Source organism: Phocoena phocoena, chromosome 11 (genome assembly GCF_963924675.1).
Source record: "Phocoena phocoena chromosome 11, mPhoPho1.1, whole genome shotgun sequence".
Lineage (NCBI taxonomy): Eukaryota > Metazoa > Chordata > Mammalia > Artiodactyla > Phocoenidae > Phocoena > Phocoena phocoena.
The window spans coordinates 26,740,229-26,763,740 of record NC_089229.1 but is presented as its reverse complement, the minus strand read 5'-3'; the positions used below and the strand labels follow the sequence as shown (position 1 = coordinate 26,763,740).

General features: G+C 40.9%; 1 protein-coding gene across 1 annotated transcript in view; it reads left to right on the top strand.

Annotated features, from left to right (window-relative positions):
• The window catches only part of CRADD (CASP2 and RIPK1 domain containing adaptor with death domain), a 191,640-nt gene extending 169,117 nt beyond the window's left edge, over positions 1–22,523 (top strand). The window contains exon 3 of the mRNA XM_065887533.1: positions 21,928–22,523. Coding sequence (XP_065743605.1) covers positions 21,928–22,229 — 302 coding nt within the window. The 3' untranslated portion in view covers positions 22,230–22,523. The remainder of the gene's footprint in view (positions 1–21,927) is intronic.
• Positions 22,524–23,512: the final 989 nt, after the last annotated feature.

The window sequence follows — 23,512 nt, the reverse complement described above, 5'->3', positions numbered from 1 at the left end:
TTAGTTTCATGGTGATGCTATTTGGTCGTCCATTTATCATTTTAGTATGACAAGCTTCTTTTAAAATCTCATTTTGTTATTTTTATTGTCTCATTGTTAAGCTCTTGTTTTACTGTATTCATGTTTCTATTATGCTTTTAAATTATTCTGTGACAAATCACTTTCTCTTATTCCTTGAGGATTGTGAATTTTTTGTCAGTTTTTTTCCCATAAAATGTTCCCTTTTTAAATCATTTACGGGACTTCCCTGGTGGCGTAGTGGTTAAGAATCCACCTGCGAATGCAGGGGACATGGGTTCGAGCCCTGGTCTGGGAAGATCCCACATGCTGCAGAGCAACTAAGCCCATGCACCACAACTGCTGAGCCTATGCTGTAGAGCCCGTGAGCCACAACTACTGAGCCCATGTGCCACAACTACTGAAGCCCGTGCACCTAGAGCCCACGCACTGCAACGAAGAGTAGCCCCCGCTCACCACAACTAGAGAAAGCCCGTGCACAGCAACAAAGATCCAACACAGGCAAAAATAAATTAATTAATAAACTAATTAATTAAAAAATAAATAGAATAAAATAAAATAAATCACTTGTTACAATAGTATGTTAGTTGCTGTTCCATTTCGTTCCATCTTGCCCATGTTGGGGCAGCCATGCTCAGCCTTTGGTGCTCTAGCGGAATGGAGTGGATTCTCCTTGGCACCCCTGTGATCCCCCTATTTGTTGCCCCTTGAGGACTGGATATTTCCTATTCTGTCCACTTTCTTTAGCTTAAGGGCACATGTCAGCAGAAGAGTTGGGCAGAGCAGGGAGCTCATCTGAGTTGTTTGTGTGGTCCACGCTGTAATACCTGTGCTCTGCAGTCTCTCCTGAGACCCTGTGAAATGTCTCATCACTTCTTCCAGGAACAGTCAGTCCTCGTTCTTCTTTCTTTTTTTTTTCTTTACTGGAGTATAATTGCTTTACAATGGTGTATTAGTTTCTGCTTTATAACAAAGTGAATCAATTATACATATATATATGTTCCCATATCTCTTCCCTCTGGCATCTCCCTCCCTCCCACCCTCCCTATCCCACCCCTCTAGATGGTCACAAAGCACCGAGCTGATCTCCCTGTGCTATGCGGCTGCTTCCCACTAGCTATCTATTTTACATTGGGTAGTGTATATATGTCCATGCCACTCTCTCGCTTTGTCACAGCTTACCCTTCCCCCTCCCCATATCCTCAAGTCCATTCTCTAGTAGGTCTGTGTGTATTCCTGTCTTACCCCTAGGTTCTTCATGACATTTTTTTTTCTTAAATTCCATATATATGTGTTAGCATACAGTATTTGTCTTTCTCTTTCTGACTTACTTCACTCTGTATGACAGACTCTAGGTCCATCCACCTCATTACAAACAGCTCAATTTCGTTTCTTTTTATGGCTGAGTAATATTCCATTGTATATATGTGCCACATCTTCTTTATCCATTCATCCGATGATGGACACTCAGGTTGTTTCCGTCTCCTGGCTATTGTAAATAGAGCTGCAATGAACATTTTGGTACATGACTCTTTTTGAATTATGGTTTTCTCAGCGTATATGCCCAGTAGTGGGATTGCTGGGTCATACAGTAGTTCTATTTGTAGTTTTTTAAGGAACCTCCGTACTGTTCTCCATAGTGGCTGAACCAATTCACATTCCCAAGCAGTGCAAGAGTGTTCCCTTTTCTCCACACCCTCTCCAGCATTTATTGTTTCTAGATTTTTTGATGATGGCCATTCTGACTGGTGTGAGATGATATCTCATTGTAGTTTTGATTTGCATTTCTCTAATGATGTTGAGCATTCTTTCATGTGTTTGTTAGCAGTCTGTATATCTTCTTTGGAGAAATGTCTATTTAGGTCTTCTGCCCATTCTTGGATTGGGTTGTTTGTTTTTTTGTTATTGACCTGCATGAGCTGCTTGTAAATTTTGGAGATTAATCCTTTGTCAGTTGCTTCATTTGCAAATATTTTCTCCCATTCTGAGGGTTGTCTTTTTGTCTTGCTTATGGTTTCCTTTGCTATGCAAAAGCTTTGAAGTTTCATTAGGTCCCATTTCTTTATTTTTGTTTTTATTTCCATTTCTCTGGGAGGTGAGTCAAAAAGGATCTTGCTGTGATTTATGTCATAGAGTGTTCTGCCTATGTTTTCCTCTAAGAGTTTGATAGTTTCTGGCCTTACATTTAGGTCTTTAATCCATTTTGAGCTTATTTTTGTGTATGGTGTTAGGGAGTGATCTAATCTCATACTTTTACATGTACCTGTCCAGTTTTCCCAGCACCACTTATTGAAGAGGCTCTCCTTTCTCCACTGTACATTCCTGCCTCCTTTATCAAACATAAGGTGACCATATGTGCGTGGGTTTATCTCTGGGCTTTCTATCCTGTTCCATTGATCTATATTTCTGTTTCTGTGCCAGTACCATACTGTCTTGATTACTGTAGCTTTGTAGTATAGTCTGAAGTCAGGGAGCCTGATTCCTCCAGCTCCATTTTTCGTTCTCAAGATTGCTTTGGCTATTCGGGGTCTTTTGTGTTTCCATACAAATTGTGAAATTTTTTGTTCTAGTTCTGTGAAAAATGCCATTGGTAGTTTGATAGGGATTGCATTGAATCTGTAGATTGCTTTGGGTAGTAGAATTATTTTCACAATGTTGATTCTTCCAATCCAAGAACATGGTATATCTCTCCATCTATTTGTATCATCTTTAATTTCTTTCATCAGTGTCTTATAATTTTCTGCATGCAGGTCTTTTGTCTCCTTAGGTAGGTTTATTCCTAGATATTTTATTCTTTTTGTTGCAGTGGTAAATGGGAGTGTTTTCTTGATTTCACTTTCAGATTTTTCATCATTAGTATATAGGAATGCCAGAGATTTCTGTGCATGAATTTTGTATCCTGCTATTTTACCAAATTCATTGCTTAGCACTAGTAGTTTTCTGGTAGCATCTTTAGGATTCTCTATGTATAGTATCATGTCATCTACAAACAGTGACAGCTTTACTTCTTCTTTTCCGATTTGGATTCCTTTTATTTCCTTTTCTTCTCTGATTGCTGTGGCTAAAACTTCCAAAACTATGTTGAATAAGAGTGGTGAGAGTGGGCAACCTTGTCTTGTTCCTGATCTTAGTGGAAATGCTTTCAGTTTTTCACCATTGAGAATGATGTTTGCTGTGGGCTTGTCATATATGGCCTTTATTATGTTGAGGAAAGTTCCCTCTATGCCTACTTTCTGGAGGGTTTTTATCATAAATGGGTGTTGAATTTTGTCGAAAGCTTTTTCTGCATCTATTGAGATGATCGTATGGTTTTTCTCCTTCAGTTTGTTAATATGGTTTATCACATTGATAGATTTGTGTATATTGAAGAATCCTTGCATTCCTGGAATAAACCCCACTTGATCATGGTGTATGATCCTTTTAATGTGCTGTTGGATTCTGTTTCCTAGTATTTTGTTGAGGATTTTTCCATCTATGTTCATCAGTGATATTGGCCTGTAGTTTTCTTTCTTTGTGACATCCTTGTCTGGTTTTGGTATCAGGGTGATGGTGGCCTTGTAGAATGAGTTTGAGGGTGTTCCTCCCTCTGCTATATTTTGGAAGAGTTTGAGAAGGATAGGTGTTAGCTCTTCTCTAAATGTTTGATAGAATTCACCTGTGAAGCCATCTGGTCCTGGGCTTCTGTGTGTTGGAAGATTTTTAATCACAGTTTCAATTTCAGTGCTTGTGATTGGTCTGTTCATATTTTCTATTTCTTCCTGGTTCAGTCTCGGAAGGTTGTACTTTTCTAAGAATTTGTCCATTTCTTCCAGGTTGTCCATTTTATTGGCATAGAGTTGCTTGTAGTAATCTCTCATGATCTTTTGTATTTCTGCAGTGTCAGTTCTTACTTCTCCTTCATTTCTAATTCTATTGATTTGAGTCTTCTCCCTTTTTTTCTTGATGAGTCTGGCTAATGGTTTATCAATTTTGTTTATCTTCTCAAAGAATCAGCTTTTAGTTTTATTGATCTTTGCTATCGTTTCCTTCATTTCTTTTTCATTTATTTCTGATCTGATCTTTATGATTTCTTTCCTTCTGCTAACTTTGGGGTTTTTTTGTTCTTCTTCGCCTAATTGCTTTAGGTGCAAGTTTAGGTTGTTTATTCGAGATGTTTCCTGTTTCTTAAGGTAGTATTTTGTTGCTATAAACTTCCCTCTGAGAACTGCTTTTGCTGCATCCCATAGGTTTGGGTCGTTGTGTCTCCACTGTCATTTGTTTCTAGGTATTTTTTTATTTCCTCTTTGATTTCCTCAGTGATCACTTCGTTATTAAGTAGTGTATTGTTTAGCCTCCATGTGTTTGTATTTTTTACAGATCTTTTCCTGTAATTGATATCTAGTCTCATAGCATTGTGGTCGGAAAAGATACTTGATACAATTTCAATTTTCTTAAATTTACCAAGGCTTGATTTGTGACCCAAGATATGATCTGTCCTGGAGAATGTTCCATGAGCACTTGAGGAAAATGTGTATTGTTGTTTTTGGATGGAATGTCCTATAAATATCAATTAAGTCCATCTTGTTTAATGTATCATTTAAAGCTTGTGTTTCCTTATTTATTTTCATTTTGTATGATCTGTCCATTGGTGAAAGTGGTGCGTTAAAGTCCCCTACTATGAATGTGTTACTATTGATGTCCCCTTTTATGGCTGTTAGTATTTGCCTTATGTATTGAGGTGCTCCTATGTTGGGTGCATAAATATTTACAATTGTTGTATCTTCTTCTTGGATCGATCCCTTGATCATTATGTAGTGCTCTTCTTTGTCTCTTCTAAAAGTCTTTATTTTAAAGTCTATTTTGTCTGATATGAGAATTGCTACTCCAGCTTTCTTTTGATTTCCATTTGCATGGAATATCTTTTTCCATCCCCTCACCTTCAGTCTGTATGTGTCTCTAGGTCTGAAGTGGGTCTCTTGTAGACGGCATATATATGGGTCTTGGTTTTGTATCCATTCAGCCAGTCTGTGTCTTTTGGTGGGAGCATTTAATCCATTTACATCTAAGGTAATTTTCAATATGTATGTTCCTATTCCCATTTTCTTAACTGTTTTGGATTTGTTATTATAGGTCTTTTCCTTCTCTTGTGTTTCTTGCCTGGAAAAGATCCTTTAGTATTTGTTGTAAAGCTGGTTTGGTGGTGCTGAACTCTCTCAGCTTTTGCTTGTCTGTAAAGGTTTTAATTTCTCCATCAAGTCTGAATGAGATCCTTGCTGGGTAGAGTAATCTTGGTTGTAGGTTTTTCTCCTTCATCACTTTAAATATGTCCTGCCAATCCCTTCTGGCTTGCAGAATTTATGTTAACCTTATGGGGATTCCCTTGTGTGTTATTTGTTGTTTTTCCCTTGCTGCTTTTAATGTTTTCTTTGTATTTAATTTTTGACAGTTTGATTAATATGTGTCTTGGCGTGTTTCTCCTTGGATTTATCCTGTATGGGACTCTCTGTTCTTCCTGGACTTGATTAACTATTTCCTTTCCCATATTAGGGAAGTTTTCAACTATAATCTCTTCAAATATTTTCTCAGTCTCTTTCTTTATCTCTTCTTCTTCTGGAATCTCTATAATTCGAATGTTGTTGCGTTTAATGTTGTCCCAGAGGTCTCTGCGACTGTCCTCAGTTCTTTTCATTCTTTTTTCTTTATTCTGCTCTGCAGTAGTTATTTCCACTATTTTATCTTCCAGGTCACTTATCCGTTCTTCTGCCTCAGTTATTCTGCTATTGATCCCTTCTAGAGTATTTTTTATTTCATTTATTTTGTTGTTCATCGTTGCTTGTTTCATCTTTAGTTCTTCTAGGTCCTTGTTAAATGTTTCTTGCATTTTGTCTATTTCCTAGATTTTGGATCATCTTTACTATCATTATTCTGAATTCTTTTTCAGGTAGACTGCCTATTTCCTCTTCATTTTTTAGGTCTGGTGGGTTTTTATCTTGCTCCTTCATCGGCTGTGTGTTTTTCTGTCTTCTCATTTTGCTTATCTTACTGTGTTTGGGGTCTCCTTTTTGCAGGCTGCAGGTTCATAGTTCCCGTTGTTTTTGGTGTCTGTCCCCAGTGGCTAAGGTTGGTTCAGTGGCTTGTGTAGGCTTCCTGGTGGAGGGGACTAGTGCCCATGTTCTGGTGGCTGAGGCTGGATCTTGTCTTTCTGGTGGGCAGGTCCACGTCTGGTGGTGTGTTTTGGGGTGTCTGTGGACTTATTATGATTTTAGGCAGCCTCTCTGCTAATGGGTGGGGTTGTGTTCCTGTCTTGCTAGTTGTTTGGCATAGGATGTCCAGCACTGTAGCTTGCTGGTCGTTGAGTGAAGCTGGGTGTTGGTGTTGAGATGGAGATCTCTGGGAGATTTTCACCGTTTGATATTATGTGGAGCTGGGAGGCCTCTTGTGGACCAGTGTCCTGAAGTTGGCTCTCCCACCTCAGAGGCACAGCACTGACTTCTGGCTGCAGCACCAAGAGCCTTTCATCCACATGGCTCAGAATAAAAGGGAGAAAAAGCAGAAAGAAAGAAAGAGAAAGAAAGAGAGAAAGAGAGGAAGAGAGGAAGGGAGGAAGGAAGGAAGACTTACAAAAAGAGGAAAAGGGGAAAAAAATAATAAATCTTGCTCTCAAAGTCCATCTCCTCAATTTGGGATGATTTGTTGTCTATTCATGTATTCCACAGATGCAGGGTACATCAAGTTGATTCTGGAGATTTAATCCGCTGCTCCTGAGGCTGCTGTGAGAGATTTCCCTTTCTCTTCTTTGTTCGCAGAGCTCCCGGGGCTCAGCTATGGATTTGACCCTGCCTCTGTGTGTAGGTCACTGGAGGGCGTCTGTTCTTCGCTCAGACAGGACGGGGTTAAAGGAGCCGCTGATTCGGGGGCTCTGGTGCACTCAGGCCAGGGGGAGGGAGGGGCATGGGGTGCGGGGCGGGCCTGCGGCAGAGGCCAGCAGGACGTTGCAGCAGCCTGAGGTGCGCCGTGTGTTCTCCTGGGGAAGTTGTCCCTGGATCCCGGGACCCTGGCAGTGGCGGGCTGCACAGCCTCCCTGGAGGTGTGGATAGTGACCTGTGCTCGCACACAGGCTTCTTGGCGGCGGCAGCAGCAGCCTTAGCATCTCATGCCAGTCTCTGGAGCTCCTTTAAGCAGCGCTCTTAATCCCCTCTCCTCGCGCACCAGGAAACAAAGAGGGAAGAAAAAGTCTCTTACCTCTTCGGCAGGTCCAGACTTTTCCCCGGACTCCCTCCCGGCTAGCTGTGGCGCACTAACCCCCTGCAGGTTGTGTTCACGCCGCCAACCCCAGTCATCTCCCTGCGCTCCGACTGAAGCCCGAGACTGAGCTCGCAGTCCAGCCCGCCCCAGCGGGGGAGCAGACAAGCCTCTCGGGCTGGTGAGTGCCGGTCGGCACCGATCCTCTGTGCGGGGAATCTCTCTGCTTTGCCCTCCACACCCCTGTTGCTGCGCTCTCCTGCATGGCTTCGAAGCTCCACCCTCCGCCACCCACAGTCTCCGTCCGCGAAGGCGCTTCCTAGTGTGTGCAAACCTTTCCTGCTTCACAGCTCCCTCCCACTGGTGCAGGTCCTGTTCCTATTCTTTTGTCTCTGTTTATTCTTTTTTCTTTTGCCCTACCCAGGTACGTGGGGACTTTCTTGCCTTTTGGGAGGTCTGAGGTCTTCTGCCAGCATTCAGTAGGTGTTCTGTAGGAGTTGTTCCACGTGTAGATGTATCTCTGGTGTATCTGTGGGGAGGAAGGTGATCTCCGCGTCTTACTCTTCCGCCATCTTCCCGATTCCCCTTTGCACTCTTGATCCCTCGTATTCTGCTCTCTACTTTTTCTCTCTAAAACACTAGGCAGTTTACTTATTATGTTTATTCTCTTTAATCCTTTTCTCCTAGACTGCAAGCTCGCAGGCACAGGAATCTTAACTTTACTCACTGGTATATCCTCAAATCCGTTCTTATTTCTGATCTCTGCATCCTTCCCTGTGGCAGTTACCATCCCCAATCTACTGAAGTCAGAGGAGAAGTGATAGGAAAGCCCACTTAATTCATTGTTCCTCTCCAGATTTGGGTATATCAGTCTCTCTTTTAGAGTTGAGTTTTATTGAATGATTGATACAGCTTCAGGGGGGTATTGGACTGTGGTTCTGCCATCTTTTTGGGGGGAGTTGGGCTGCATTTTTAGTACCTTTTGTTTATTTCCTTAGGTACTGGGAGGTTGGAATCAGAGTATTTACCCAGAAACCATCTTGGGGTCTGTCAGTGGTTCTAACTCTCTTAAAATTAACCATCTATGTAGAGGGAGGAGTTCATTGTGGCCCAGTTCAGTACAGAGAGTGGGAACCTGCCTACCCTGAACCTTGACAACCTCTTACTGTTATAGAGTCGCTCACCCCCCTTTAAAATTTTCTGTATACTCCCAGATGATACAGTCTAATTTCTTTGGGTTTTAAGTGCTAAGTAACTAAAAGTAGGAGCACTCGGTAACACTGTAGCCATAGAGAGCCCAGCTAAATGAGTATGTTGTAATTGTAATGGATCATTCCTTTCAATTTGTTCATTTATCCAACAATATTCATTTATGTAATGAGAACCTACTATGTGCTAGGTACTATTCTTGGTGCCCAGGATACATCATTGAGCATCACTGAACAAAATTGACAAAATTCCCCTGCCTGTGAGGAGCTTACATTCTAGCTGGGATGGGATGAGTGTGTGGAGTGGGGCCAGTCAGCAACAACAAATACAATGCATCTATAAAATATAGATATGTTTGAAGGTGATACGTGGATAAGGGGGATCACAGAGTTGAATGGGAGTTGTCACTGAGAATAGGGCAGTCAGGCTGGGTTTCATTGAGAAGTCACACTTGATGGAGGAAGTCAGAGGAAGAATGTTCCAGGGAGAAGGACCAGCTAGCACAAGGCCCTAAGGTTCCAGGCAGACTGGTGTGTTCAGGATGAATGGTAAATTGATGGAGTTGGGTCAGGTCTGTACAAGCGTGTGAGAAAAATGAGTGGCTCGGCAAGTTGTAACATGAACTTTTAAAGTTTTAAATCCTGTTTTGAAAAAATTTACTCTACCAATGTTCAATTAACTTTTTTGCAATGGAAGGATAAGTTTCCATGAGTGATATTTAGGAAGCAAGAAACAAGCAAAAAAGCATCACTAAAACCCCAAAGGTCTTTGTTCTCTCTTAGAAGACATGTAGGGAAAAGTGATGCAACAATACGTGAATAATTATTGATTAGTGAGAAGTCAAAAAGCATGAGAGGGCTTCCCTGGTGGCGCAGTGGTTGAGAGTCCGCCTGCCGATGCAGGGGACATGGGTTCGTGCCCCGGTCTGGGAAGATCCCACATGCCGCGGAGCGGCTGGGCCCGTGAGCCATGGCCGCTGAGCCTGCGTGTCCGGAGCCTGTGCTCCGCGACGGGAGAGGCCACAACAGTGAGAGCCCTGCATACCACAAAAAAAAACAAAACAAAACATGGATATGCAGAAAATAAAATTGCTTTTTTAAAGGATAGTATAACGATAGATGTCATATCTAAATTAGGCCTTGAAAGTCATCTGGTTTTACCTTTTCCAAATGAGAAAACAATCCAAGAGAAGCTAAATGACTTATCACCAGTTTTATGGCAAGCTGGCGGCAGATTCAAATTTAGATAGTAGTTTGGCGGCAGATTCAAATTTAGATAGTAGCCAGGCCTGCCAATTCTTAGCCCAGAGCTCTGTCCGCCCTGCCTCCCTCCTTTTAACTCAGTGAGAACTCAATTATTGCTAATAGTTTTGTTGTTGACCTTCCATGGACTTGATGGCAAATCAAGTTTTCTATGACAGTAAGTATGATTTACTTGCATTTTGCAACAGGGCCTTCATCTAGCTGAAAATCGGTTTTAGAAAGACCAGTTTATTTCTCCACCTCTCTGTGAGGACCAGATTGTTCTCTGTGATTATATACCAGAACAAGGGGTTCTAATTAGTTTTCTTTTCAAGGTGCTTTTCTTTCATTTCCAGGCAGCCAGTCAGACCTTGGGCCAAAGGGATTTCTCTGCAAAACCATTGCACTCAGGGATGCAGGTTAACATGTGGGCTCTGGGAGGTGGCCTGTCATGTTAGTTTTCTCAGCCTGGCGGCCTCCCCCTATTTCCTCCCCTTCCATAACTAATTATTCTGTCCGATACATATTCTTATTTATGTGTGTTTTTGTAAATGGTGTTGTTTTAGACATATATTTTAAAATTCGCATTGTTATAGATATCATTCTTCTTTTAACATTTTCACCTTAGTCCATTCTTTCTATTCCCTATATGCTCCTTCATATTTATTTATCTGCTCCCCTAGTATTGAGCTCTTATATTGCTTCCAGCTCTTTTCTTCCCAGTGTTACTTGGTATAAACAACCTCATACATGACCCCTCATGGGGTCTGATCTGAATGAGAATTCTTCTGGGATATATAAACCCGAAAACAGGATTGCTGGGTTATAAGGTATATATGTTTGCTAACACAAGTGATTTAGCTTTGTACAAACAGCCTTCTGCATGTCCCTTATCGATCTTTTTCAGAATTTTTCTTGGGTACATGCACCTAGGAACAAGATTGTATACTGTATTCAGTTTTATTCACGCTGCCTACTTGCTTATAGAATGGCTGCTCAGTCTTCATTCCCACCAGCAGTGAATAAAGTTTCCTATATGGCCACATCCCAGCCAAAACTTGGTATTGTCTAGATTTCTATGCACCTAAAGTAATTTATCATTGTTGTTTCAATTGTTGTTTCTTAAATTTCTGCATTTGAGCATCTCTTTATATGCTTGCTTTTGCATTTCCTCTAATTTGAATTGCCTGGTCATTCCTTTGTCCTTTTTCCTTTGGAGATTCTTATCTTTTTTCCTGTTGGTTTCAGGAGTACCTTGTAAATCCAGAAATTTTTCCCTCCTTGGTTTTAGACATTAACAAATATCTTTTCCCATTCTCTGTCAACTTGAATCATAGTCTCCTTTGATGTAAAAAATTCATCTTTAGGGGATTCATTTAAAAAGTCACTTCTGGGGTGGGGGAGGAATAAATTAGGAAGTTGGGATTAACACATACACACTAGTATATATAAAATAGATAACGAACAAGGACCTACTGTATAGCACAGAGAACTGTACTCAATATTTTGTAATAACCTATAAGGGAAAAGAATCTGAAAAAGTATATATGTTACACACATATATAAAACTGAATCACTGTGCTGTATACCTGAAACTAACATGACATTGTAAATCAACTATACTTCAATTTTAAAGAATTAAGTAAACTTTTTTCTTAAACTCAAAAAAAAAGGCCCCTTCCCACCACAGGTCATAAAGATAATCCAGTGTTATCTTCCATTAAGTTTATAGTTTTGCCTTTTATGTTTGGGCCTTTATCCACATGGAATCTGTCACTATTTATGGTGTGATGTAAAAGTCCAGTTTCTTTTTAAATATTTATAATTAGCTAGCTTTCCCCAACTTGGAGAAAGCCTCTCCCTACCCCATTATGAAATTTTAATTGTCATTACAAGAATTATCATCTTTATGTAATAATAATATCGTCCCAGCCAACACATGAATGATCATTTATTCAGATCTTGCTTTTTGACTTTTTTTTTTCGCTTTATGTTTTTTAATGAAGGCTTAAAATTTTCCGCATGGAGGTCTTATGTGATCTTTGTTAATTTAATTTCTAGATCATTTATAGTTTTCATTGCTTATTTTATTTTATTTTATCTTGTATTTGATTATTGCCAGAATGTAGAAATGCTGTTTTGTTGATTTTTGTTTTGAGTTGATCTTGTATCTGGCAATTTTGTTCAACTCTCTTATTTGTTCTAATGGATTGTTTATTGATCCTGGCCTTTTTCTACATATTAAATCATACTCTGAAAATGCTTCCCTTCAAATGTTAATACAAAATTTCTTCTTCTTTTTTTACAGCATTGGTCAGGACTTCCACTACTGTATTCAATAGTAATGGTGCTATAACTTGTCTTGTTCCCATTCTTAAAGAGGATACATTTTAAAGTTCTTCATTAAGTCAAATGCTTATTGAAGGCTTTTATAATTTTATCAAGTTTTAAAAGTTGCCTATATTCCTAGTTTTTAAAGAAGAAAATTTTAATGGTAAATAGGTATCAAATTTCATCAAATCCTTTTTTTTTTCATGTATTAATATAGTGCCTTTTCTCTTTAGGCTACTGGTACGTTGAATTAATTGATAATTTTTATGATGTTGAAATTATTGTAATCGTGCGATAAATTCTACTTGTTCACAATGTATTATTTTATTTTATTTTTATTTTAATTTTAATTTTTTTGCTGTACGCGGGCCTCTCACTGTTGTGGCCTCTCCCGTTGCAGAGCACAGGCTCCCGACGCGCAGGCTCAGTGGCCATGGCTCATGGACCCAGCCGCTCCGCGGCATGTGGGATCTTCCCGGACTGGGGCACAACCCCGTGTCCCCTGCATCGGCAGGCGGACTCTCAACCACTGCGCCACCAAGGAAGCCCCACAATGTATTATTTTAAATACATTTTTTAAAACTCAAATAGTTAACATTTAGGATTTTTACATCTAAAATTATAACTGAAATGAGCCTGTGATTTTTCTTTTCTGTATTCTCCTTGTTGTTTGGAATATAAAGTACAGGAGCTTAATAAAATGGGCTAGTTTTTGTTCCTTTTCTATTTTCTGGAACAGCTTACATAAGTTAGGAAATGAAATGTTCTATGAATATTTGATAGAACTAACCTATAAGACAATTGGGGCCCAGGGCTCTTTAGCAGGGGAGGGCTTTGATTACTGCTTCGGTATATTTAATACATTGGTTTATTGAAGTTTTCTATTTTGTCCTGCACCAACTTTGGCATTTTATATATTCCCAGTAATATATCACTTCATCTACATTTTAAAAATTTATTAGTTCACTTGTGAGTGTTTACAGATTATTGCTCAGCACATTTTCACTCCTCCCACCCTGTGAGAAGATTTAATTACCTGTCCTGTTGGTCTTGGGCTTGGCCACATGTCTTGCTTTGGTCCATGGAACATTAGTAGACTTGACCAGAGCAGAGGCCTTACATGTCCTCGGGGAAGAGGTTAGCCTTTTCTCCTGAAAAGTAGCTGCACCAGAAGGGGACAGTCTCTTAGCTCAACTTTTTTTTCTGGTCCAACAAATCCTGAAGCATATGGCACTATCGTCAGTGAGTTAGGGAGAGTGGTATATATCACCAGCTCTCCAAAGGAATGTGTATGGTTTTGCAAAGTGCTACCCCATGTCCAACTGAGTCTCTTTATAAAGCACTCATATGTGCTTACCAAGTCTCCAGTTATATTTCAAAATAGCTGAAGTTTAAAACGGAGTTCTACAGTTAAAATGCTTGCTGTTATTCTAGACATCTGACCATGGCTTTATCTGACTTTCCTAGCCGCTGTTTACATGTCTGCCGTGCCGCTCCTTTACTCCATGGCCTTCAGTCTTTGAACTGTACTTTTGAACTTTGTATAGGTCCTCTTCTCGGGTCACCATTAAGGTGGCCACATATCATAGGATGCAGGGTACAAAGCAGAGGTCAACCAGACAGGACACTGGGCCTGTGAACTTTCCTTCACTCAGAGAACCCACACCCAGCCAGGTGGACCAGGGAGTGCTGTCTGCACAGAGGTTTGTTGGAAGAGTTGACATTTTTTCTGGAACAAGTAGACAAAGTCAGAAACACATAGCTAGTAGAGATGGTGAGCTGGAAGCTTGACTTGGAGGAACTTTTTGATTTAAGAATATCAATTACAGGACTTCCCTGGTGGCACAGTGGTTGAGAGTCTGTCTGCCGATGCAGGGGACACGGGTTCATGCCCCAGTCTGGGAAGATCCCACATGCCACGGAGCGGCTAGGCCCGTGAGCCATGGCCGCTGAGCCTGCGCGTCCGGAGCCTGTGCTCCGCAACGGGAGAGTCCACAACAGTGAGAGGCCCGCGTACCACACACACACACAATATATATATATATATATATCAATTACTGAAAAAGTATACGTTAAGTTCCATATTGCACTCAGCAAGGGGCTAAAGGTTGGAAAGGAAGGGCACAGAAGTAGAAGACATGGTCTCAGCACATAAGGAGCTTGGGAGACAGCAATGTCATATAAGGAACAGAAAAGTTATGTGTGAGTCTTTTAGATTTGAGCCCAGAGCAGCTACTGATAAGTATGAGTGTGGGAGGAAGAGTTGGTTAGAGAGGAGGGGTCACTATGCTGTTTTCATCCATGTCATGACCACAGAGACGGAGGGTAGAGGGGTGGGTGACTAAGTGGGGAGATGGGGGGTGGGGACTGGGGGGTGTTGATCCCTTCAAATGGATGTTTGGCTTCATCATGGTGGATGGGTTTATCAGAAAATGTTGTTTCTTTTGAAACAGGCGCGCTTTAACTTCACTGAGAATGGAATTAAAGGATTGCATGAAAGAGATAGGATCTGTATAAGGGAGAGCATTTTGTCAGTATAAAAGGAGTAACTCCCTGCTTAGGGTTTTTTATAAAATAGCCATTCTTCTGTCCCAGTATCTGGTGGTTCTTAACCAGGGGTAGTACTGCCTTGCCCCAGGGTATGTGGATATGTGTGCTAAGGCTGGGGTAGGGGATGTTACTAGCACTTAGTAGGTGCAGGCCAGGGATGCTCCAGACCTTGCTGTGCAGTGGGGACAGCACTGCACATGGATTGTCCTGCCTGAGATGCCAATGGCGCACTTGTTGAGAAACACTCGACTTCCCAAGCTTCAGTCATTTCTGTTCTACTTGTACAATTCTTGCCTTATCTTTTAACACCTGTACCACTAATTGAATGCTTTTATTTAAGTTTACTTTTTATTTTAAAACTGACTTTTCTCTTTTGTTTACTTTTTGGTCATTCTATATCTGCTTTTTTATTTACTTATCTTAATCCTTGCAGTCATGGGTTTGAAATGCTATTTATACTTTTCTAATCGTGTTAAAATAGATCCATGACTACTCTAATACAGAATGTTCCCCTCTGTACCCCTGGCATCACTTTGCCCACCACCAGTGGTGTGCACATCAAGCTTTGAGGAACAGTGGCCAGGCGGTCACAGTGGATTGATTTATAGCTCGACCTGATTTGATGTAGTATGTCCTTGGGAGTTGACACTACTGCCTTAGGACTCTCATTTTTAATTAACCTCATGTTCAGCAGAATTCATGAGCTGGAAGGCTCATGAGGATACTTTTCCAGATAGAGGTCAGACGACACAAACAGCTATTATTGTCTCTCTGTGTGTGTAAGAGCTCCTTGGAAGGGCTTGATTTGTTCTTGGCTGGGTCGTGCTTATGTGCCAATTATCTTTGCTCAAGCCTGTGTCCGTAGATTGCTGGCCACCTCCCAGTTATATGGCAGTATTCACAAGGGATATGTGACCCTGAGAGTGTAGAGGAAGGAGAGCAAATACTGTCCTCACTTCCACATCATTGGCTCAAAGCATATGTTGCATTAATAGTTGGCCAGGAGTCAGAATGATGACAGAGTGTAGCAGAATCACAGATGCTCCCGCCCCAACACCCAATGAACTGACCCAAAAAGCAGTTCACAACAAAAACATTCGCCAGCAGCAACCCAACAGACAAGAAAACCAATCACAGCTTTGTGCTGTGCACTTTGACCAGTGGCAGGTAATGAAGGAAACCGTCCATCCTGACCCCTCAGGAGCAATGCCGGGAAAGGAAGGTGAGGGGACAGCATCCTGAGGATTCCCACTAACACAGATCAGTATGGGAAGAAGCTGCCTGAGAAGGTGAGTGGGTGGCCTCGGTGAATGTCAGGCAACAGCCTCAGCAGAGGCAGGAAGGCAACTCAGAGCAAGCCATCTCCCCAGTTACGGGAAAGAGATCACAGGAGTGAGTGCACCCTGGCAGAGTGGGCTCTGTTGTAAGACATTTAACTGGCTTCCAAAAGAGAGGGCAGTGCATAGGACCCCCGGCAAGGGCTGGCCTTGTGAGTCCTACTTCTCTTTCACGCCAGAGCACTGCATAGAAAGCCAAGCTAACCTCAGAGTGTAGCTCAGAGGGAGAAAGGCAACAGGTCCCCTGTGGAGTGAGCAGAGTGTCAAGGATGCATCAGCTTACTGTACAAGACCAAACAGAAGTTCTGGACAGAGATACTCACGTTAAATATCAGCAAAATGAAACTAAATGCCATGAAAACTCTGCGAAAATGCTACAGCAGAGGAATGAAATATAGGAACACGGCTTGCAGAAAATAAACATGCAACCAATCTGGTCTGGGAGAAAACCCAGAGTCCAAAGAAACTCAACCTCTCAACTATTTCATGCTGTAGAACAGCTCAGTATCAATCCAGTAGAAATAAAAACTCAATGTTATGATTAAACAACAAGATTCTTTTTTATTTTTAATTATAAAATATAACATAAAACTTGCTTTTTCCATTTTCAAGTGTACATTCATGTTGTTGTGCAACTAACCTCCAGAACTCTTTTAATCTTGTAAAACTGAAACTCTGTCCCTATTAAACAGCAACTCCTCATTACACCTCCCCAAGCCCCTGGCAACCATCAATCTTTCCGTCCCACTGAATTTGACTATTCTAAGTACCTCATATGAATGGAATCATGGAGTATTTGTCCCTTTCGTGACTGGTTTATTTCACTGAGGATAATGTCCTTAAGAATCATCCATTATGTAGCATGAGTCAGAATTTTTTTCCTTGTTTAGGTTGAATAATATTCTAATGTATAACATACCACATTTTGTTTATCCATTCATACCTCGATAGACCCTTGAGTTGCTTCTACTTTTGGCTGTTGTGAGCAATGCTGCTATGAACATGGATGTACAAATATCTCTTCAAGTAACTGCTTTCAGTTCTTTTGGGTAATATAATCCAGAAGTAGAATTGCTGGATCATAATTCAATTTTTAATTATTTGAAGAACAGCCATACTGTTCTCCATAGCAGCTGCACCATTTTACATTCCCACCAACAGTGCATAAGGATTGCAATTTCTCCACATTCTTACCAATACTTATTTTGTTTTGTTTTGTTTTTTGAGTAGCCATCCTAATGGGTGGCAGTAGAAAGGGATTTTTAAAAGATAGATTGAAGAGCCAAGAAAAATTAAGAACAAAAATATGATGTAAGATTTGAACCAGGAGGAAAAAAATACAGAATAGCCATAACTGTCAGTCAAATGAATGGCATGGGGGAAAGGCATGAGATAATCACAGGAAAGGAGTTAAAACAGTAAGAGAGAAAATGATAGCCATGGAGGATAGGCAAAGCCCTCCAGTATAAGGAATAGAAATAAAGAATGCAAAGATATAACGCAGGGAGATTTTTCTGAAAGGGAGGGAGAACTAAATCTTTGGTGAGAAGGCCATGCCACATACATAGAAAGGCTGATGAAGAGTGACCAAGATAAACCCTGGTCTAAAGCTTCAGGACTGTAAACTCCAGAGAGAAAAAGCAAATAATACAAAAAGGGGGATGTTCAAGCCAGTATCAGAATTCTCCATACCAGCATTCTCTGCCATAAAATATGAGCAAGTTCTTCTACACATGTAAGAGGAATAAAAATATTTAAATAATATAAAATTATATTCATAATTCAGAATATAATAATATGACATTATTTTTACAAACATTGTTATTGTTCAGCAGTGAAGGCAGTAGGCAGACAGTCTTGATCTGAAAGAACTCAAGAAGTATAGTAACCATGAACCTTTCTTGAAGAAAACCACCCGATGAAGAGATTCACCCAAATGACTCAAATCAAAATAGCAGACTCAAAAGCCATGGTTAAAAAACAGTAACAACAACAAAAAACACTGGTGAACATTCAAACCATTATAATATAGTTTTAAGACTAAACAGCTGGGAGAAGATTATTGTTACAGAAGCATGTAAATGTTATGCATCCAACAGAAGAAAAATGATATAAGCAAAAAAATCTAGATGTATGAGGAAAAAGAGAGGAAATATAAAGTGTTCATTATAAAGCATCAGTGTGAAAACATGTAGTTTACCTCTTAATTTTTCATTAATTTTTTTCTCAGCATTAAATATTTTGTTTGTGTGTATTTGGTTTTTTTTGTTTTGTTTTTTTAAGCATTTAATTGCAGGTCAGAAAGCCATTTAGTTTCACTTTGGCTGCTTTTTCTTCTGTTATATTCAAGCAAAATTAAGTTACTCTTATTAGAAAAAAAACTTGTTATATTCTCCTTCTCACAGTATACACACTTAAAGAGATGTCCCAAATGATGTTCACAAACTGTCAGTAAGATGGTAGGATAGTGGATAATTTGTTTTCTTCTTTGTACTTTTTTGTGTTGTTTGAATTTTTTAAGGTGAGCCCATATTTTTATAAAAGCTGTAAAAATGTCAGTGTTAATATAAAATAGTTTGGTCAGTAGTATCATTATTCTAATTTGCTTCTTAGTCATTAAAAAAAAGCAGTCTTGACAGACACCAGAGAGAGTCCTTGACAATATTTTTGCAACTCACGCCGAAGGTATTGGCAACTGCCTAGAGACCAAAGGCACATGCTGTGGAAAACATCAGCTATTCTAACAGGATGCTTTATGCCTTCTCATTGAATTCATAAATCAAAACAGTGAGCTGGAGAGTGTGAAGTACGATTGACCTGAATTCTGTGATGCTGGTGAGAGAAAGTGTAGTATAATGTGCTATTGTACTGAAGTCTGAGGTTCCAGTCCTGGCCTAACCCATCACCGGCATCATCATTTTGGGTGTTTGGAGTCCATCTCAACCTCTGCTCTTTGCTACAGTGACTGTCTCTTCCTTGAACCTGCCATGTCCCCCTACCTCGGGGTCTTTTCATGCACAGTTCTCACTGCACAGGGCACACCTCCTTTCCTTTCCTTTCACTGGGTTCCTTCTTACTCATGCTCGGGACTTAGCTTTAACCTCCTTCCTCTGGAAGGCCTTCTGTGTAACCAGTGGCACTTCTCAGCACATCTGTAGTCACTCGCTCAGTGTCAGACTTCCTCAGCAGACTGGCCTCGGGGAGATAGGGCTCCAGTTTAGGAAGTGCAAGGTCAGGTTCTCTCATTGCCCCTACACAGCACGTACTTCCTCTCCTTCTCTGGGCTCAGCCAGGATGATTACTCTCCTCCTGTGACTTGTGCTGGGACAGTGAACTCTGCTCACCTCTCTTCCTGCTCCCTCATGGCCTCTAGGTTTTCTTTTTCTCAGGGGGCCTCTTAGCACCTGCTTCTGTTAGAAGCTGTCACTTTTTTTGGTGGTGTTCAAGTTTGTTAGGAAAGAGTGGATGTTCTGTTCAGTCCCTTACCCTGTAGCACTAGCCATTCCTGCAGGAGAGAGTGTCACTCCTCCACCCACAGTCCAGTGCCAGAGGGAGGTGGACCCTGCAGGCATCCTTAGATTCTCCCAGAAGCCTCGGCTTGACCTCTCTAGTAAAAGAGATGGAGGTGAAAAAAGCATGTTACAAAGCAGTACCTGCAATGTAATCCTAAATGTATGTTTTATGTATAAAAGACTGAAAAGAAATAGATCAGTGACCCAAGATGTGATCTACCCTGGAGAATGTTCTGTGTGCACTTGAGAAGAGAGTGTATTCTGCTGTTTTTGGATGGAATGTCCTATAAACATCAATTAAGTCCATCTGGTCTAATGTGTCATTTAAAGCTTGTGTTTCCTTATTTATTTTGTTTGGATGGTCTGTCCATTGGTGTAAGTGGGGTGTTAAAGTTGCCTACTATTACTGTGTTACTGTCAATTACCCCTTTTATGGCTGCAAACAGATGGAGAGTTATACCCTGTTCTTGGATTGGAAGAACCAATATTGTGAAAATGACTATACTACACAAAACAATCTACAGATTCAATGCAATCCCTATCAAATTACCAATGGTGTTTTTCACAGAACTAGAACAAAAAATTTTGCAATTTGTATGGAAACGCAAAAGACCCCAAACAGCCAAAGCAATCTTGAGAAAGAAAAACGGAGCTGGAGGAATCAGGTGCTCTGACTTCAGACTATATTACAAAGCTACAGTAATCAAGACAGTATGGTACTGGCACAGAAACAGAAATACAGATCAATGGAACAGGATAGAAAGCCCAGAGATAAACCCATGCACATATGGTCACCTTATTTTTGACAAAGGAGGCAAGAATATACAATGGAGAAAAGACAGCCTCTTGAATAGTGGAGATGGGAAAACTGGAAAGCTACCTGTATAAGAATGAAATTAGAACACTCCCTAACACCATACACAAAAATAAACTGAAAATGGATCAAAGACCTAAATTAAGGCCAGACACTATAAAACTCTTAGAGGAAAACATAGGCAGAATACTCTATGACATAAATCGTAGCAAGATCCTTTTTGACCCACGTCCTAGAGAAATGGAAATAAAATCAAAAATAAACAAATGGGACCTAATGAAACTTCAAAGCTTTTGCAAAGCAAAGGAAACCATAAACAAGACGAAAAGACAACCCTCAGAATGGCAGAAAATATGTGCAAACAAAGCAACTGACAAAGGATTAATCTCCAAAATATACAAGCACCTCATGCAGCTCAATATCAAAAAAACAAACAACCCAAACCAAAAATGGGCAGAAGACCTTGACAGACATTTCTCCAAAGAAGATATACAGATGGCCAACAAACATATGAAAGGATGCTCAACGTCACTAATCATTAGAGAAATGCTAATCAAAACTACAATGAGATATCACCTCACACCAGTCAGAATGGTCATCATCAAAAAATCTACAAATAATAAATGCTGGAGAGGGTGTGGAGAAAAGGGAACACTCTTGCACTGCTTGGGAATGTGAATTGGTTCAGCCACTATGGAGAACAGTATGGAGGTTCCTTAAAAGACTAAAAATAGAACTACCATATGACCCAGCAATCCCACTACTGGGCATATACCCTGTGAAACCCATAATTCAAAAAGAGTCATGTACCACAATGTTCATTGCAGCTCTATTTACAATAGCCAGGACATGGAAGCAACCTAAGTGTCCATTGACAGATGACTGTTTAAAGAAGATGTGGCACATATATACAATGGAATACTATTCAGCCATGAAAAGAAACAAAACTGATTTATTTGTAGTGAGGTGTATGGACCTAGAGTCTGTTATACATAGTAAAGTAAGACAGAAAGAGAAAAACAAATACTGTATGCTAACACACATGTATGGAATCTAAAAAAATGATACTGATGAACCTAGTGGCAGGACAGGAATACAGACGCAGATGTAGAGAACAGACTTGAGGACACAGGGCGGGAAGGGGAAGCTGGGACGAAGTGAGAGAGTGGTATGGACATATATACACTACCAAATGTAAAATAGATAGCTAGTGGGAAGCAGCCGCATAGCACAGGGAGATCAGCTCGGTGCTGTGTGACCACCTAGAGGGGTGAGATAGGGAGGGTGGGAGGGAGACACAAGAGGGAGGAGATATGGGGATATATGTATACATATAGCTGATTCACTTTGTTATACAGCAGAAAATAACACACCATTGTAAATCAATTATATTCCAATAAAGATATTAAAAAAAGGAAATAAATCAAATTATTATGAATGGGTTTCTCTGATGGAATTTCAAGTTATTTTTATTTTCTTGTTTTCAAATTTTCTGTTGTAAACATTTCCAAAGATGCTGGGTGGTACTTCTTAAGCCCCTATGTATGGCTCTGTACTGAGTAGCCACCATGAAGACTAGGAGAAGTTGGCCCCTGCCATTTGGAAGTGTGTGTCATTCTGCCACGTTTTTAATTTCTGCCCCTGTCTGATGTGTTTGCTCGCTCTCTTCACCCTCGTGTCTTTCTCCTCCCCAGATGACCGGTTGGCTGGAATCCCCCCACACATCCTCCACAGCTCCCCTTCCGACCAGCAGATCAACCAGCTGGCCCAGAGGCTGGGCCCCGAGTGGGAGCCCGTGGTGCTGTCTCTGGGGCTGTCCCAGATTGACATCTACCGCTGTAAGGCCAACCATCCCCACAATGTTCAGTCCCAGATGGTGGAGGCCTTGGTTCGCTGGAGGCAGCGCTTCGGGAAGCAGGCCACCTTCCAGAGCCTGCACAGGGGTCTCCAGGCCGTGGACGTGGACCCCTCGGTGCTCCAGCACATGTTGGGATGATGGCGCCCCGTCAGCACCTGGGGAGTCCATCCCCTAGTCTCGTGTGCCGAATCCTGACTCTCACCCAGTGCAGGTAGATTTGGGGGGACTGGTTTGTTTGTTTTAGTGATTTCTTAGATGAAAGGAGTTAATGGGATTTCCACTTGACATTACTTGAAAGGTGGGATTACTTAGTTGATCTCCCATGGTGATTTGACAAGTCATTGTTTCTCATTGCTCGGAGATTACATTATTTGAATTGTGCAGGTTTTAATTGTGTGGTTGCCATTTAATAGACTGGTAGATCCTAGTGGCTCCAAAAAATACAGGTTATAAAGCAGAAACTAACACACCATTGTAAAGCAATTCTACTCCAATAAAGATGTAAAAAAAAAAAAAATACAGGTGTTCTATATATAAAACATCCACTTTTATGTTGCCTGGGAACTGAGCTGTGGACTTAGCTATCAATCATGATGTTAATAATAAAAATTGAATTGCTGTATATAATGTGGCCCTCTCATGAGAAAGTATTGCTTGTGTTTTTTTTCTTTCATTCTTGTGTTGCATAGATTAAGGGTGTAAAACTACAGTAGTCATTTCTTTGGAACAGAATAGTAACAGCGAAATGGTTACTTTCTCTAGTCAAGATAAATCTCTCAGGCAGGGTGTCTGCATTAAATTTAAGACACTGAAGCTCCCTGCAAAAACCAGTTCAAGTACCAGCATGCATACCTGAGCCCTTTATCTTTAAAAGATTTGCTTAAGAAAATCCCACGCCCTTTATTTAAAGGACTGGGGGTTGGGGGGCAGTGTGGTCTTTCCGTTGAAGCCTTGATGGTTGAAGTGTTGTGCTCCTAAGGACTGTGATTTAGTTTTCTGACTTTTTACTAATAACACATGGTATTTGTCAAATGCTTTACTGTTTTCAAGGCTTTTCACACATGTGATCGCATATGGACCTCACAAAAAGCCTATGAAGTAGTTGGGTAAGAGATGTGAGCCCCATCCTGTATCAAGATGAAGCGATTTGCCTGTGGCAGATGAGTGAGCGTGTGTCTTTGCGGCACTGGTCCTGTGTGCCCTTTCCAGCTGCTCCATCCTGCTCCATCCTCTCTCTCACATGCTCTGGAAGAAGCTTGCTGCCCTCCTCCTGCTAGCAGCATCTCCTCAGACAAGTTACTACACTTCTCTAAGCCTCAGTTTCCTCATTTGTAGAGTGAGGCAGTGATTGTCCCCACCTCCAAGATTTTTGTGATGATTAAAGGAATAACATCTGCCCCGGGCTCATCTAGTGCCTGGCC